Source organism: Pempheris klunzingeri, chromosome 10, assembly GCF_042242105.1.
Source record: "Pempheris klunzingeri isolate RE-2024b chromosome 10, fPemKlu1.hap1, whole genome shotgun sequence".
Taxonomy (NCBI): Eukaryota; Metazoa; Chordata; class Actinopteri; order Acropomatiformes; family Pempheridae; genus Pempheris; species Pempheris klunzingeri.
The window spans coordinates 14,916,964-14,934,861 of NC_092021.1; the positions used below are offsets into that span (position 1 = coordinate 14,916,964).

At 40.3% G+C, this 17,898-nt stretch overlaps 1 protein-coding gene across 1 annotated transcript; it reads left to right on the forward strand.

The window, feature by feature from the left end:
- The first annotated feature begins 6,070 nt into the window (after positions 1 to 6,070).
- Positions 6,071 to 13,938, forward strand: LOC139207999 (sorting nexin-4-like). The gene is made up of 14 exons (XM_070837530.1): positions 6,071 to 6,191; positions 6,998 to 7,122; positions 7,382 to 7,523; positions 7,686 to 7,835; positions 8,377 to 8,424; positions 8,664 to 8,719; positions 9,010 to 9,082; positions 9,606 to 9,667; positions 9,797 to 9,862; positions 10,482 to 10,571; positions 11,203 to 11,302; positions 11,548 to 11,693; positions 12,108 to 12,222; positions 12,407 to 13,938. The coding sequence occupies exons 1-14, from the start codon at positions 6,093 to 6,095 to the stop codon at positions 12,452 to 12,454; spliced, it is 1,320 nt and encodes a 439-aa protein (XP_070693631.1). The 5' UTR covers positions 6,071 to 6,092; the 3' UTR covers positions 12,455 to 13,938.
- Positions 13,939 to 17,898: the final 3,960 nt, after the last annotated feature.

Genomic DNA, 17,898 nt, shown 5'->3' on the forward strand with positions numbered 1-17,898 from the left:
TTAGTGTAGAGACTTCCTTACCGCACCAGTAAGCACGTTTTTTGTTCAAAGGTGTCTTGAAGGGCAAGTAGCATGCAAAATCATGCGCTTGTGATGAATCAGGTTGAAATCATATCCTTTATTTCAATGGACAGTATCCATGACCCTTTACTATACATTACTGAATTAAGTGTTCCTGCCAGTAAAGTCCAGTCAGTCATATCCCACAGGTTTTATTGGATCAGTGCCCATTACTAGTCACTCTGAGATCTGAAAGCTTTCTAAACAGATAAAGCTGCTCCAGTTCTGTGTAGCTGTGATCCTCTACAGTCCCAGGCCCCCTGAATTACCCACGATGTGCTCAGACTAATTCAAAACATGGGTGCAGCATTTTAGAAGTGGAGGAAGCTTTTCACTATTAAAAAACTTAAGCACTGATTCAACATTGATGTCAAATATTTACTTAGGAGTGACGATGATATCTTAGTGTTTGTTGATGCGACAGAACTAAAGTCAGCTTGCCACATGAGCAGATTTTAAAAGCATCCGTCAGCACTCACATTGCAGATTATCTTGTCAGCTGTGTATCTAGGAATAAGTCTTATGCTAAACTAACTTTAGCTTTCAGTTCAAACTGTGGTACTACCTCATCTGGACTGAAGGCTTATCATTGAAGACGTAGACACTTAACATACAATTGAAAAGTCTGCAAGTGTCACATGTTTCCCACAAATTAGCCTATTACAAATAGCCTATTACTGGAATTATAGAATCAAACTTTACATCATAATTTTTCTTTCGAAACTACAAGACAAAGTTTATATTAAACATTTTTTTCTCACTATCTCCTACTAGTTTGCTAACACTCAAACAGATCTGTAAACTTGAACAGGATGCCAGGGCAGTGTCCCTACATGCACATACTCATACACACACATGCACACATACACTTACATACATCTTGCTCCAAGCAGATGTTTCGTCCACCGCTGCCTTCCCAGAAACCCACAAGTGAGCGTATTTTCCCGCCGCAGGGTCGGGGAGCAAAACCACTGAAGAAGACCGCTGCACCCCAACATAAAACAAAACACCAGAGGGAAAAAAATGTACAGAAAACCTTTCAAAAAGGAAAGGAAGGGAAAAAAGCAAAGGATTTTCTAATCCATCCTTTATTGAGGTGGCTGGTTTTCGGCAGCGCAACCTTTTTTATGTGTGAGAAGCCTGGCCTGTAATTTGGGTAGCCACGGCGACCAGAGGGACTTGTAATAAAACGAGACTCTATTCTGGGATGCTCTGTAATAATGGACGCCACCATCCACTCCTCTTGTTAGAGATGGAGGGATGGATTGAGGAATAGAGATGGATGGATGGATGGACAGATAGATGGATGGCAGCATCACATATGGACAGACTGAAAGACAGATGGACTGTGGATGGACATGAGCGCTTTGTGAGGAATGAAACTGGGCCGACAGAGGAATAGGTCAAACAAAAAGCAAAAAGCTGGAGGAATAAAACGACTGAATGGATGGACAGATGAATAGACAAATAGAAAAGAGGCTTGAATCACTCACTCAAACTCACGCTAACCAACGCGTTCACTCTTAAGCACCCCCTCAAACATGCTAATCTACCAGTTGTGATCAATACTTGGCAGAACTTCTGAGTGGCCATTATGGCCTTCAACACTGTTACAAGTCCCTGTGGTTAAATTTCTGCATTCAGACACCTCTCTATAATCTCCACGCCATGTTAACAGTCACCCATTATACAAAGGCCATAATTAGGAAATCACATTGGCATATACATCCTGTCATTAGAAGTGTCTATTGCTATTGCATTGTAATTACATTTTAGTAGGTTGTTATTACACCATTTAGAAGCTGTCTGTCTTACCTCAATCTCCTCCTTAATTGGTTATGCTGGTCTGTCCCGCCCCCTGGATCCGCCCACCTCTTTGACGGAACATTCCAGCGGTCTAAGCATTTTAAGCTGGAGAGTAGTACAACTGAGTCTAATATGCCACAGAATGAAAGAAATGAAGATGGAGGAAGAAAAAAAGCGGGCAGAGCGAGAGAGAGAGAATTTGGTGAAAGACAGAACTTGGGAAGAGGGTAAAGAAAAAAAAGGGATGCAGAAGAAATGAAAGAGGGAAAAAAGGGTGAAAAACACAGTTTTCTTGTTGCATGACAGATTCCCTCCCAGCCAACCAAGGCTTGTCCTTTAATACCCAGAAGCCTTCATGTGGCTTCTCAACGATTGCACATGGGGCAAAGCTGACCACATTGCTGCCAGGCTGCTTATTATACTGCATTGCTCACACTCTGCATGTGTGTTTGCGTGTGTGTGTGTGTGTGTGTGTATGTGTGAGAGACTTAGTGCCCATATACAATAAAAGCATACACATGCAAGTGTGCATCTGTATGCTGGTTGGAAAGCAGCATCAGTCATGCAGAGAAGCGTTCAATGAGACTTGCATGTCTTAATTTGTCAACACTCTGGTGATGGATGGGAGAGAGAAAACCAGAGGAAATTTTAAAAATGTGGGGAAGAAATGGGGAAGAAGTGACACAACTGAAAAATAATTTTCAAAGGAATGTGGCACAATAATTACACGTACTTAAACAGAGGTAAAGCTTGTAAAAACTAAAAAGATATAAGCAAGAGTCATTAAGGGTAACTTAGATAATAAAAGCATTAAGAACTGTTAAAGTAGAGTTTTTTTGAAGAACCTAATTTGAAAAAGATTCAAATGTTTTCTTTAATTGTAGGTAATCCCAAGTGCAGAAGGCCCACAGCCGGCCTGACTGCCCTGTATTTACCATCAATGGGAAAATGATGGATATTCTCATAACGAGGTAAAAATAAACAATATAATACAGTACCAATGATGCTTCACTTCATTATGGCATTTCATACACATGCACATGCTACACAGGCTCACCCACACAAATACAGGCCCACTGGACACACTGCATGAGTTTTCCACCACTGTCAAAGGCAAGAATAGATGGATGAAGGAGAGGAAAATGAAGGACGGAGGCTATGACATGAAGCAAAACATGTGTTCCTTTCTACTGACCGCAGGGACTTCCTCTTTATGACCTTCGTGCCCAGCCTTGTATACAGCACGCACACACATAAGCACGCACATACGGTGCAACTCTCTAAAACTTCCTGAATCAGATATCTGATACCAAACCACATGTTTCAATGCATCTAAAGTATTGACGGGATTATTTAAGAAGTATACAAATCATTCAGATCCAAATAACATGAAAAGAAAAACAAAACACCAAACAAAAGTAACTTTATAAGGCAAGTTGTTTGGTCAAAAGGAGAAAGTTGTCTAGTTTTTATATTGGCCCTGAAAACCATATTTTCAATTGTAAAATTGACTTGGAATAAACACACACCTTAATATAGTTTACTCACTTGTATATTGTTTGTTACACTACAATATTGCTGCAATACTTGGCCACCTCTCTGGAGCAGTGAACCTTTTCTATTCCTAGTACCTAGTATCTATTCAATATTAAAATATCTCTTGCTGAATTGTGTCAACCATATAAAATTTATAATACCAAATTAGAATATTAATACCTTAAGACCTTTTTCAAGAACGACATTTTGACATGTCACCACTTCCATGTAGCTGCTTCACTTTCAGGGTCCTGGTATTGTTCATGCTGGCTTGGTGTCACACTGTCATGTCTAACTGGGACACTTGAACAGAACAGAGCTAGTGTTAATGTTATTAGTAAAGCCTGTGCTTTTCCTATTAAAGTGTCCTCTGTGAAAGACTCCTATTATACTAATTCACACTTGTATTGTAGTATACCCACCGTCATTGTGTAGTGCTGTGAATACTGGCTCTGATCCTCATATTGGTCATACAGGTTGTTGTACATCAGCATTATTGAATTTTTGCTACCCTCTGCTGTTCATCAGTGAAACTTCAAGAGACGAATGGATTGTTTTCTCCTTCCAGTGAACGCACACAGAAAATAATGGACAAATAAGTCAAATAAACCAGATCTTAAGAGGAAATCTGCCATCCCATGTATGACAATAAACAAAACTTTGCTCATCAGTCCAGTCGTATGCCAAACTTTAAACATCAGTTTGGCACCAATGGAGTAATCGCTCTATGTAAAAAATAAATTAGAGACATCTCCATGTTGTCCAGATGATGTTTTATTCGCTTTTTTCATCATCTTCCTCCTCAAAATATCCGGCCCCTACTCAGTGCACAAAGCTATAATTATTCTTGTTTGTGTGAGGACATTTTGATATGAATACCATGACTCAGTATATAATACACACATACCCATCTGAATTATAGTCACTCAGCAGCTTTAGGCCAGAATCTCCAAATATAGACAAAACAGGAAAACACACACACACACACACACACACACACACACACACACACTGTACATTATAGTAGCTCAGTATTCAAGGTTTGTCAGAGGGCTCTAAAAAGTTGTCAAACGGCCGATTACAGTCAGCCAAATAGGGCTAGAGGTGTGTGTGTGCACATGTTAGTGTCTATGTGCCCGTGAGTGCGGACAGGAAGTGGTGGTGGCTGGTTTGAGGTCAGTGGCAGGAAAGAATGGTAACTATGCTGCTGCTGCGACTCCGGCTGGTCGCAGTGCAGGCTTTGGGTTTCCTGACACGATGCAGCCCGAAACCGCATCCCACCATCAGTTCATCCAGCCGTCCATACCTGCTGCATCTGTGCCACTGATCATTTTACAATTAATCATTATGTTACTTCATCTCACCTTTGTGCCAGTCCTGCCCTTGTTTGCCTCATCTCCTCTCTTTCTCTTTTTCATCCATCCCACATCCCACAACACCCCAACACCCCACTTCATGCCCAGTGGCATCTATATAAAATGCTTCCTTACTAAATGCTGCTCCACCCTTCTCCTTAAACATTAAACACTGCACAACAGCGTGACCACAGGAACTAAAAGGCCGTGTTTCTGTGCTGTTTACTAGCCTGAGGCACACCGCATCCCTCTCATTCACATCTGGGTCCACAACCATCTACAACCAATGAGAAAGGGACCAAATGATATCAGTGAAATTCATCACTTATGGCATCTTTTTCAGATTCAAACAACAAAGCAATGATAAACAGTCAAAATTAGAATTTGTATTGCTTCTTAAATTGGTAATGTAATGTCCAATACTTTTTGTTATGAGAAAACCTTCATAAGCTTGGTTTTAAAAGGTAACAGCATGTCCAAGCATTGATCTAGGACCATTGTTTAAGCCGGGCAACTGTCAACACACCAGACTCATGCTGTCTACTTGGTGATCATTCAGTGAGGAATTCATTTCCACTTGAGATTCTGCAAACTGAATCAGTTGGCAGTGGGCATTTCAAAGATATTAAAGGGTCATTAGTTTTTCCAAAGTTGCCTAAAATAAGAAAGCAAACATTAGGAACAAAAGCATGAGCACCGGTGGCAAAGCAGAAATGCACAAATCCCAAAACAAAAACTAACCAGTAGATGTCAGCCTTGCTAAAGAGAAGGCTTCATGGGAACATGCAAATAATGCCAAGGGAGGGTAATGGGTTCACCAAGTCAGCACAGCTGCATGGAAACTTTCAGAAAGCATCAATTGAACTACTTCAGATGCAGTGCGCCACTTTGAACCACTGTTCTGTTGGCTAATCCCAGTTTGTAAAATGCATTTTATAATACCTGCACAGTAACAAAAGGGAATCACAAGTGTGTCATGATTACTTGAAATGTAAGTACAAATGCAAGGTCTGATTACTGGCACTGGGTTAATGCTACCACTAAGTGCATTGTTGCATTTTACGTCTAAAATATTCAATTTATTACATAAATGACATATATAACTTTCACTCTGATAGATTTATTTTTCAACTTATAATGCTATTTTGTTTTGCTTATTTCACGAGTCCAGTCATTTATGATCCAGTGGACATATTTTCAAACCATTCATTTAAGTTGGATCAGGGGTTTTAGTGGTCGCTGGTCCCAGTCGCGCATGCGCAGAGCAGAGAAAGCGGTCCCCCCCCCTGCCAGCTCAGCTGACCACAGCAGCAGCAGCAGCAGCTCTGCAGACAGATGATGATGATGGCAGACTCTGGGAGCAGCCAAGAAGTAGCTGTGATCGGTAACACCGATATCACTTCGTCGGAGTCCGAAAACAACATTATAAACACGGTTGTACTTCTTGGTATTCGCTATTACAAACATTTATGGAGTTTAAACGCCTGGTTTCGCCAGTTGAAACTTTCCCAAACAGGCCTGATGTTACGTTAGTGTTAGCTAGCGTTAGGTTAGTGAGTTAGTGACATACGGAGCAAAGCAGACTTTTCCACTCTCCTTGTCAAAAAGCTTCAAAGCTAAATGTGTCCACTAGCTCAGTCGGGTAACGTCAAAGTTACACTGTGAGCTAAGCTAACGTTGCTTTAGCTAGCAGAGTTTCGAAGCTACTTTGTGAACTTCTGACGTTAGCTTGTTAGCTAGCGAGTCTAAACGCGACGCCTAAAGTTTAGTTTAGTTTAAATCAGCCAGAGTCCTCTTTGTGCAGTCCAGTTTTAATTACACAGCAAGGTTTCAAGTGAGAAAGAACAATTTGCGGATACACAAGCAGCTATTTCGTAGTTCTCCGTTCGTGGTAGTACTGTCATGTGTTGTCTTGTGACCTGCACACGCCTGTCATGACCCTGTGTTAAGAAGCACAGTGATCATTAGCAAAACAGCTGCCTGTCTCTCTGTGCTCATCTGGTGCCATGCTAGTCTGTCTGTTTAGAATAAAGTACATCTTCATTGTCCAGCAGAAAGGAAAATTGTTGTGTTCGTGAGAGTCCATGAGAAGCACACCAGACTGCCCTGCCCTCACCTGTCTGTTAGTTTTCATAACGCTCCCTCTTGTGTTTCTCACAAACACTGATGTTTTCCTCTCCTGTCTGTTAATGGTCTTTTTGTTTCTTATCCTCATACAATATTTTTCTTTGTCTGTGTAGATGGTGGAAAGAGGGACAGCTCTTTTGAGAAAGCTGGAGATAAGTGTGGCGGAGGCGGAGAAGAGAACAGGGAAGAACACGGTTAACATGCAGGAAACCTATACAGTCTACCTCATAGAAACACGGTAGGTCTTAACCAAGAGCATGTGGTTGTCAATATTAAAAGCTTACATATTTAGTGCATATTTGATTTCTCTTGTACAATTTTATTTCATAGAATGATGAAGCCATATACTTCCTTGAACTGATGTAGTTTGGTAGCCTCAGACCAAGCAGGGAAACTCTGATTGTGTCTCAAGTTGTTTTGAAGAAGTAGCTCAAATGTCTTACCTCATATATGATAGCACCTAAAAGTAGCATCTATTCCCCTCCTTCCGTCTGCAGGCCAGCTGAAAATGTCCCAGAGGGGGGTACACCTGCCACACCCGACACTCTGTGGAGACGCTACAGTGAGTTTGAGCTGCTCAGAACATACCTCCTGGTCACCTACCCTTACATCATCGTCCCTCCACTACCTGAGAAAAGGGTGAGTGACACAAAGGTGAAAGGAGATAAATGAAAAAAGAGCAATTACATGCAACTAGTTTGCTGGGTATAATTAGTCCCTGGGACTGATCAAAGGACTTGGAAGTTTTTTGAGGTGGTACTCACTCTTTTTTTTTTAATTTCTCTGTTGTGTCTCTTGTAGGCAGAGTTTGTGTGGCACAAGCTGTCAGCAGACAACCTCGACCCAGACTTTGTTGAGCGAAGGAGAGTGGGTCTGGAGAACTTCTTGCTGCGTGTTGCATCACATCCTGTCCTTTCCAATGACAAAATCTTCTTCCTCTTTCTGACAGAGGTTAGCACCCAATCTTATTCCACATAGTGTCCCACTGAAGTATTCTGCCATATGGCACATATGGAGACATGTATACTCAGTCCAACAGGGATTTCAAACTGACAGGATTGGTCAGGACAAAATAATGCAAAGTCTGAACTAGCAAGAGGATACAGAGAGCCATTAGGTGTCATATCACATTGCTGCCGGAAAAAAAGAGGCTGAACTTTTTGTAGGCGCCCTCTGCAATCACACCCCTGCTATACCCATGCAATGATCTCATCGACATTAATGAGAAAACCTTTATCTTTTCTGCCACAGAGCTATTGCATGTACCCATACTAGGTAGAATTCCTTCTATTGCATAATTCTAATTTGTCATTTATCCGTCAGTATCTAAGTGAATCTTCTCCCAGTAGCCAGTAGCAACATATTCAGTTCAGCACAGCTCCTTGCGATGTTTTGCTGTAGTGCAATTGTCAGCTGGAAAGCCCCGTTTGTACACCGTGTATTTGATAATCCTGTGTCATGTGTCCGTCATTTGTCAATCATCTGTCCTCAGGAGAAGGGATGGAGAGAGGCGGTTTTGGAGACAGGTTTTCAAGACAAGGTATACAGTTGGTTGTGTTTTATATACTTCACCCTTTAGTCGGATTTGTGCATTGAACTTTTCTACAAACATCCGTCAGCTTCTCTTGTTGGAATTGCTTGACTGAGATTTTTATTGGTAACTATTACTGATAGTGTTTTAGCCACTTAACTTGCATTATGATAAAAAAGCACTTCATACATTCTCCTGTATGTAAAATAAAACCCTCTTAACGTGTTTGTAATTCTGTTCCCCACCAGGTTGACTCCAGACTGAAGTCTCTGAGTGCCATGTTCAGAGTCAAGAACCCTGACAAGTAGGTGTAAAACAGAAAGGTTGCTTTTTCCAAAAACATTTTGCTTACGATTATACAAAGCAGAGGATGTAGTCAAATTACTGAGAAATCATAAAATAGCTGTTAATGAGTAGACTGGATAAAAAATTAAGGATCCCAATGACAAAACTGGTTGACACCTCTGGTAAGAGGTGTGATAATTATAGTGTCTCTAGAGCAACACGTGAGAGCAACTCAAAGAGAAACCTAAAGAAATGTTTAGATTCAGTTAAATACTGTTTGAGTTATGATCCATTTATTTTGTTCTCCAGACGATTTACAGCACTGAAACACTACAGTGATGAACTGAACACTGTCATCTCTCAGTTACTCAGAGTGCGGGCGGTGAGTTTTGCCATGTGCAAACACATACACACATACCCATATCACACCAACTGTCAGCTCAGGTTTGGCTTACGGTTTTGCATACTGTGTAACAGCATATTTCACTACTATTTAGTCCGCCAACTCCTGAGAAAACTATCTGGATGTTCAGTTTGCTAGATTGTTCACTTCGTTCAACAGTTACTTCACCTTTCTACCATTGTGTCCTGGGCAGATTGTACACAGTGAGCGTATGTAAGCTCTTGTGAGCGATGCCTTTATGCATGAACCAGTATTGTTCTGGATTTATCTTTCCTGCTGTCCGTTAAAGTTATGAACAGTTATTATTATATATTATATCCATTTATATCCATAACAATGAGTTAAAAGCTGCATCAAACTGCAAAGTGTGTCGATTCTCAGTGTGAATTTCAACACATGCAAGCCTTTTAACGTCAAAAAGAGTAATTTGAGTCAAGACCAAAAATATTGTAGAAGTAGAAAAATTTGTCCATAACAACAGATTTGTTTGTCTTTATTCTAGAGAGTAGCAGACAGGCTGTATGGAGTTTACAAGGTCCACGGCAACTACGGCAGAGTCTTCAGGTAAGGAACAGCTATTGTGTTGCTATTTCTACATGAATAAAATCTGTATGTTTACTTAAGAGGGCACTAGATTTAACCAAAATGCAGCCTTAACAAACCATAAGAGCACCTGAATTGTTGTGTGTACAGTGAGTGGAGTGCTATAGAAAAAGAGATGGGAGACGGACTACAGAGCGCTGGCCACCACATGGACACGTAAGTTGTAGACGAAGGCATTGATATGCATCTTTTGTGATCCAATCACAAATGGACAGACTAAGTAAAGGTGTGAACGCAGCCAAGACAGCCAAGACACTGAGTACGCATTGAGGACTGATCAAGATAAGACCACATTTGGAGGCGGTCCGGATGATATACGACCTCAATCTTTAAGCAGTGTGTATGCATATGCATCCAGGGCCACATGATGGACCGCCTACTCAACTGATGTGCGCTGCCTGTGAAGTGGAAGTTACACAGATATTAAGGCAAAATCGTACTTATTATTCAAACTAAATAAAAGATGTTGTAAAATAATCTCTAAATTCTGGGCCCAACTGTGCATTTAGAGATGTTTCTGGTTTAGCTCTTACTGAACCCCATTAGAAGAGACATTGCTATTGAGTAGATCTTTTTTAATGTTTAGATATTTTAAATGCTGTCCACTTATTAGACATTAGATCACTCAAAATGCATGTTAATGCCATGTTAGTGCCTAAAGATACAGCCTGTCATATACTCAAACTTCTGATTACACTTAAATGTCTTCACTAAAACAGCAATAGACCCGTCATGAAACTACTTAAACACACCGACTCTGTGTGTATGTGTGCAGGTATGCTGCATCAATTGACGACATTCTGGAGGAAGAAGAGCACTATGCAGACCAACTGAAAGAGTATCTTTTCTACACTGACGCTGTCAGGTATGTTTTTTTTTTTTTATTGTAGACAGACACACATCTGAAGAAATATAATATGTGTTGAAGTGGAACAGACTTTAAGGCATTATCAATGAGTGCATTAATCCTGCAGGAACGTTTTTGTATGTAGTTGAATCTCATCGTTGATATGCCTTTCTGGTTCAGGGTATTGGTCAGAGTTCATGTCTGGCAAAGATAATGTGAGTGATTGTAGATATAAAACCCTCCTTTTACTCACTTTGCATTGATCATATTTTATGTTTGTTGTCCTTAGGTGGGTTTTAGAGATGTCCATTAGAATAATTATAACACTTACTATCTGTGCTTCCCATCTCATGTTGGCCTTTTGCCCATTCAAAACAGGGCTGCATGCAACTCACTAATGCAAATGCATTTTTGCATATTTAAACCATAAAACGCAGAGCTGTAGTTGTCAACAAGCACTGATGTCAGGGCTCCTTGACTGGATGGAGATCAAATGTGCGACTTTATTATTAGTGGTAGTGGAAGCTTAATTTCTTTTTGATGGTAATATTAGTATTGGGATGCAACATTGTAATAGGACTACAAATGTTGGGGTTTGAATTTCTTAATTGTCAATTTGTGTGTGTGTGTGTGTGTGTTGTGAATTAAGGTCAGTATGCAGGAAGCATGAGCTGCTCCAGTATGAGTTGGAGATTGCAGCTCAGGACCTCGCCAATAAGAAACAGCAGAAAGAGGAGCTGGTTACTGGGGTAACACATTAGCACTCACACACTGTCTTACGACATTTCATTTTCTCCTACGGAGCCTGTGCAAATACACAAGGGGTATACACTCACAATGGCTGTGTCCATTTAGTTGTCAAATTGTGCATGACAATATACACAATACACACAATTGCTATAGATAGGAATGTATTTAAAGACATTTTTGTGATCGGATTTGATGAAAACATAAGTGAATCACTGAATTTGTGTGTGTGTGTGCGTGTGCGTAGACTGTGCGAGTCTTTTCTCTGAAGGGGATGACAAGTAAACTTTTCGGCCAAGAGAGCCAGGAGCAGAGAGAGAGCAGGTTGGCAGCCTTGGAGCAGAGTATCCAGGAGGGAGAGGAAATGCTCAAGGAGAAGAACACAGAGTGCCAGTAAGCTCAGCATCAGTAAATCTATCTGTCTTAGATGCCTGTTCCTCTCACTATTCTCCTCTGTCTATTCAAACAATTTACGCCTAATGTATAAAATGACTGAATTATTTCAACCCATTTACAGAATATTACAATTGCATCACCGCAACTTTGCAACACAGGTGGTTGAGAGATGATTATCAATAGCAGATTACTTTCTCAAAGCACAAAGTGGTTGAGGAGGGAGTTACTCCCTGTAAGTACAAATTTTTTTTTGACTGTTAGAGTCATAATCAGGTAGAAAAGAAAAAGCAGGAACCAGCACATAAAAATGAGCAAGCCAACTATTTTTTTTGCCTTTTATTCTTTTCCCCATGCCTACTGTTTCACACAAATTGATTGACAGTAGCATGTGTTTGTGATTGTGTGTTCAAGAGAGTTTGTGCACACAGCCTGGGAAGACATTGAACATTTTAAGGAGCAGAAGGACAAAGATTTGTGTGAAGCACTAATCAGCTATGCCATTATGCAGATCAGCATGTGCAAAAAGGTATGTGCTTTTCTCTTTTTCCACAGTATGTGTTTGTTCTTGTATACCTTCCTGCTAAAAAAAATGAAAAAAATGCCAGCTGTTTTATGATGTTGATTCAAAGATGCCCATCTGTGTTTCTATAAATCTGCGTTTCTTTCTGTAAAAATCGCTCTTGTTCTCTGTCATGTCTTCACTGTCTCAGGGAATCCAAGTGTGGTCCAACGCCAAGGAGTGTTTCAACAAAATGTGAGCCACTTTCCAGCCAGTCACTCTCCTGCACCAAAAGAATAGTCAATCAGATTGCCCAGAGTGGAGTCTTAAGACAATGGCCATGGGAGCCCAAATACTGCCTTCACTTTGTTTGCTACGCTGAATTGAAGCTGCTCACGATTATTCTCTGTCTCCTTTTCTCTCTTTCTCTGTCTCTCACACGTGCACACACACATTTAGTAAAACCATGTCACTATCATTCAGTGATTCCCAGCCTTTTTAAATCCAAGTGTCTCCAGAATACTATTGGCCATGGCCATACTATTGGTACTTCAAACTGCAGTTGGATCTCTAAAAATAATTATAAATGGATGCAAAGAATGAACAGTGCTACACTTGGGCACCACTGACCAGCATCCCCCTTGCTTGGTCTAATTTGACACTTTTAAACACAATTAATTGTCACTGCACTAAAGCATTCATTTTTCAACAATGTGCTCGTCACCTGTGCTAAAGTATTCAACATTTCAAATAGTGTCTCTGTGAGAGCACCTACAAACGATGCCACAAAATAAAAAGGGCAGAAGTTAGGGACAAGGCCTGAGAATTGTTGCCAGGAATTGGCCCCAGTAGAATACTTCTACGCTTCTACTACTACTGTGTCTCAGCCACAAGAGAGAAATGTAATGTTTTGAAATTCTAGTTAGTAACAAAAAAAAAACCAGATTGTATATGGAACATGGACCACTCTTTAGAAAGCCACTACACATTCACATGAACTTTTCTTCTTTTTTATGAGGGACATTTCACACAATTCATGCTGAAGTCAGTCTTTATGCTGTTATTGATCAATAGCTGACCGAAGTGCTTATGATTAAGTACTTGTGAGGTACCGATCACGGGGTGGGAGCACAGGAGAGGGGGTTAATGAGCTTAGTAAGTTTTGTAGTTGCTAGTTTTATTTATTTGATGATGGCTTTTTGAAGGACTGGAACATGATGCCCCACCAAACTATCTGATCTACCAACTATCTGATTAAATAAAGAGAAGCATTGTTAAAAGCAACACACTTACAAATCAATAGTTGAGCCTTTTCTCGGCTCACTAGCTTTATAGCCTTAATACGAACATTAGTTTACTACAACAGGAGACAGAAAAAGTAGTTTGGCCTTCTCTGCCCAATATCAATGTGCCTCACCCATTTTTCTGATATTAAGCCACTGAATTAAGTGGTCTCAGCTCAAAGAATACCTCAGGTCAGTGTTAATCAAAAATGTTGGATCCTCAAAATCTGGCTCAATACATTCACAATACGTGTGCTACCTTTTGTTTCCTTTATGATATCCGCCTGAAGAGGATGACATGCAAAAGTTGTGTGGAGATTATTTTCAGCAAATCCTGCCTTGTCAAAATAAACATAATCAATATCTTGAAATAATATCAAATTGAGGCTTCATGTACGTTTTTAAGAGATAAATGAGATTGTTTTTATGTTAATGTAATCATTGTGCCAAGACACTAATAAAGATATTTCTTTTTTTTAAGAAAAAACAAAAACAATTTTTGTTGCATTCTATTGTGACTTTTTTTTTTTTTTTTGTAACTTATTCTACTTTCCACAATGTTTGCAGGTGTTTATACGTCAGTCAACAACCTGACATACAGCCATACCACTGTGACACAATAACTAAAGATACAGAAAAGCTACATAAAGCACTCTGATCACCCCTTAACCTCTGACCTACGTCTTCCCAGTGGCACTTTCTAAATTCCACTATATAGGCAGGATATTTCCTAACAACATTTTACGAAGTAAATAAGAAAACAACAAAATAAGAATAATTATTCTTTTAAAAAAAACATTTCATTACATTTTTGTAACTGTACAAAGGAGACAATGGTTGCTTGATGTCTTTTCATGTATGCAACTTGGTTACACGGTATTTTGTTTGTCTTTGTGGCCTCAAGATGGAAGAAACTAGATTTTAGTGCACATTCTTAAAGTCAGGCTGTTAAAATTCAATCGCTGTCGAAGTAACACGCCCTCTTTACCCCTAAGCAAAGCTTGTGTTGTTTTCCATGACACTTGTGGTGATGGAGTATGAAAATCAGATGGCCGTCTTTGTGTGTTAACACTTGTGATCAGTGGTGGAACAAGTGCTCAGATGTTTTGCTCCAGTAAAAGCAGTGATTTTTTGCACCGTAGAATTACTCTGTTAACAAGTGAAAGTCCTGCAGTGACAATGTTACAGAGGTAAAAGTGCAAAACTAATAATCACAAAGAAAATGGCCAAATGTAGAAGTGGTCATGCAGAATGGCCAATTTCAGAATAATATATTATTGGATTATAATTATTGACACATTAATGTGTTCATTGATTTAATGTTGCAGCTGGTAAATGTGGAGCTACTTTTAATTAATTTATATATATTCTATATTACTTTAACATACTGCAGTGTAGCTGGTGAGTTTCCTCCAGGGGAATAGTAAGATAAATAGTAAGATAAATAATGTTTAAGTGAAATAATGGGGAGTGAATTACATAATTTTAATTTAAGGTGTGTGGGAAAAATTGGTCCCTTTGATGTGGGCCTATGGGCTTCTCTGAGGTGTTTTATTTCCAGTCATAGAATTAAAAATACAGGCTTTATAAAAGAATAGAAATATAAATTAAAGCTGCAAGCAGCATTGAAGGGCCCTCGCAAATGCGCGCGCCTCGGGGTGTCTGCAGCCGCGGATGTGGCCAAGCGTTTCGGCCGAGGCTGCGTGAATTTGCATGACATCTGCAGGGAAGCCTTCACAGAAGCCAGACGTACATCACGCCTATCGCTCCAAAGTTTCACATAAATCTGACGATCTTTGTCACGAGAGACTGAGATCCTGTCGTCTGCGGCTGTTGCCGTGACCGTGAGGGAATGAGGGCACGTAGATGTCCGTTAATCCTAAAGTCTTATCCAGCATTTGATGCGTGGAAGAATTAGTCAGTCAGTAAGAATGTACACAAAACACATAGAATTCAAAGAACCTGTGTGTTCATGTGATCAGATATTATAAGATGTTCCCTTATTAGTGTTGCAGTAGAGTAACACACACTGAAAACACATTTTTAACTCCTTCCAAAGAGGTTTACATCCATTAGAAAGCCAGTCTTGCCCTGTGGTGGCAGATGAAATAAGTGCAGAATAAATGTTGCTATTTCTAGTGATTTGTGAGCTCAAATTGTTTTGTACCATGCATGTAGTTACACTGAAAGAAGAAAGATTGTCAAAGAAGCATCTTGGAGGATTTAAAAGGTTAACATGACCACAATTCAGGTCCGTGTAGTTTCTCTGCTTGGAGCCTCTTTTTAGACACATAATTTAAAAAAATAATAATAATTTTTCTGTTGGATTTAGGACATGACCCCAAGAGACTTTTTTTGTGGGTCTTGTCATTGGCCATATAGCTACACAGTGAATTTCGTTAAAGTTTTGAAGAAATATTGTAGGTGGCGCCGTTGAGCCGTTTTAGCAAATCCAAACCTATAAACCAGATCAAATTACTCATTTTAGGCCTCTTGATGTGTGTGGCTGGTTTCGTGAGGTTTGAATCACGCCTGGCCGTTTTACAGCAATCTCCATATTCATGGGGAAGGAGGCGTGGCCACAGGGACAGAGCTTCACGAAAGCTCACGAGTTTCACAGCACAGCATCACCAAAGTCTGGGGAATGTTTTCACTACATTTGAGATGGTTTGGTGAAGTTTAAACTGTACTTGGACATTGTCCATCAACTTTCCATCAACTTTTTGCTCTGAAAACAAAACGCCACGGCCACGCCCTTACGAATCTACGCAGACTTTTGATAACTTTTCATCGTTAATATTATGGTAACACACACATCAAGTTTGAGGGAGATCTGATAAACCCCCTGGGAGTATTTTGACAATTTACGAACCCTATTTATGGGCAAAAATCCATTCAATTTTTCACTTTATTAAAAATAATAAATTTCCTGTTGGCTTTACAACGTGGCTCCAAGAGACTTTTTTGTAGGTCTTCTAATTCTCTCTATACTCACCAAAGCACATATCTGTAGATCAAACGTAGCGCGGGGGATGCTTTAAATCACGTTTGACCAGTTTTACAACAAAAGTAAGTGTCATGGCGAAGGAGGCGTGGCTACAGGGACAGCGCTTCACGAAACCTCACGAGCTTGGTAAGGTAGCATCATCAAAGTCTTGGGAAGGTTTTCACCCAATTTGAGGTGTCTGTGGTTAACCTGCTGGGAGGTAGATGTCCGAGAGTAAAACGTGACACTTCCTCCCGCCAATAGGTGGCGCTACGACTATCGTTCAAAATTGTCCTGCACAGCTGTTCAGACCCGGACTGCCATTAAACACAGGAAATTTGGTAAAGATAGGAGCTTGTGTGACCGAGTTATGGGTGATCGAAATTTCATGGCGAAGGGTCGAACACGCCAGACCCCCTCCACGGTGACGAAAGGTCACAGATTTTTCTCCACAGCTTCATCTAAGATGTTAGGATCATCTGACAGTATTTTGAAGTAGATCTGCTCATTCGTCTCGTCTGTGGACGCCACGGTGTAAAACATGACGTTTCCTGTTGCCACCAGGAGGCGCTATGAGTGTCGGTGAATATTGTCCTACAGATGTGTTCAGGGCCGGACTGTCATCAAATGTGATAACTCTGGTTCAGATATGATCATCTACAGCCGAGTTATGATCCATTTCCTGTTTCGTGGGGAAGGCTAAAGTTTGAGGCTCCGCCCACACCATGCCGTTCAATATTCTACCTTTGATAACTTTTCATCATTAAGTCTTCGACTACAACATAGTCAAATTTGAGCTTGATCACATGAACAGTCTGGGAGTATTTAGATCGTTCATAACCTCAAAAATGGCCAAAAATCATCAAATTTTGACACATTATGCAAAATACTGGACGCCCAGTTCATTTCCCGGTATGGGTCCTTGAGACTTTTTTGTGCACCTGGATGTCATACACGTGCTCACCAAATTGCATGTTTCTAGCTCAAAGTAGTGTGAGGGGCTGCCATTTAGGGGGCGCTATAGAGCCATTTCTGCACGCCCATATGTGACACCCATAAAATACCGAATTTTTCGCCACTCCTGAAATGTTTGCACATTTTGGTGAATTTTCGACTATCCCTTGCGCCCCGTTTCCCCCTGCAAAGATTGCAAATAATAATAATAATAATAATGATAATAATAATACGGTGAAGTACAATAGGTCCTCGCCGAGTGATGCTCACTCGGTGCTCGGGCCCTAAATATAAGTATATTGCAAAACTATGAACATTTAATGTGTTTTGAGACGAAGGGGAAAACGGGGAAGTTGTGAATGAAGGGCGCCACCTGTCGATTAATACCAGCGAAACGTTTCAAATTGGCACAAAAGCTGCTTAACAAAGTGGTCAGAAACAGGAGAGTCTGAGGGCAGGAAAAAAAAGCTCTCTTTTCTG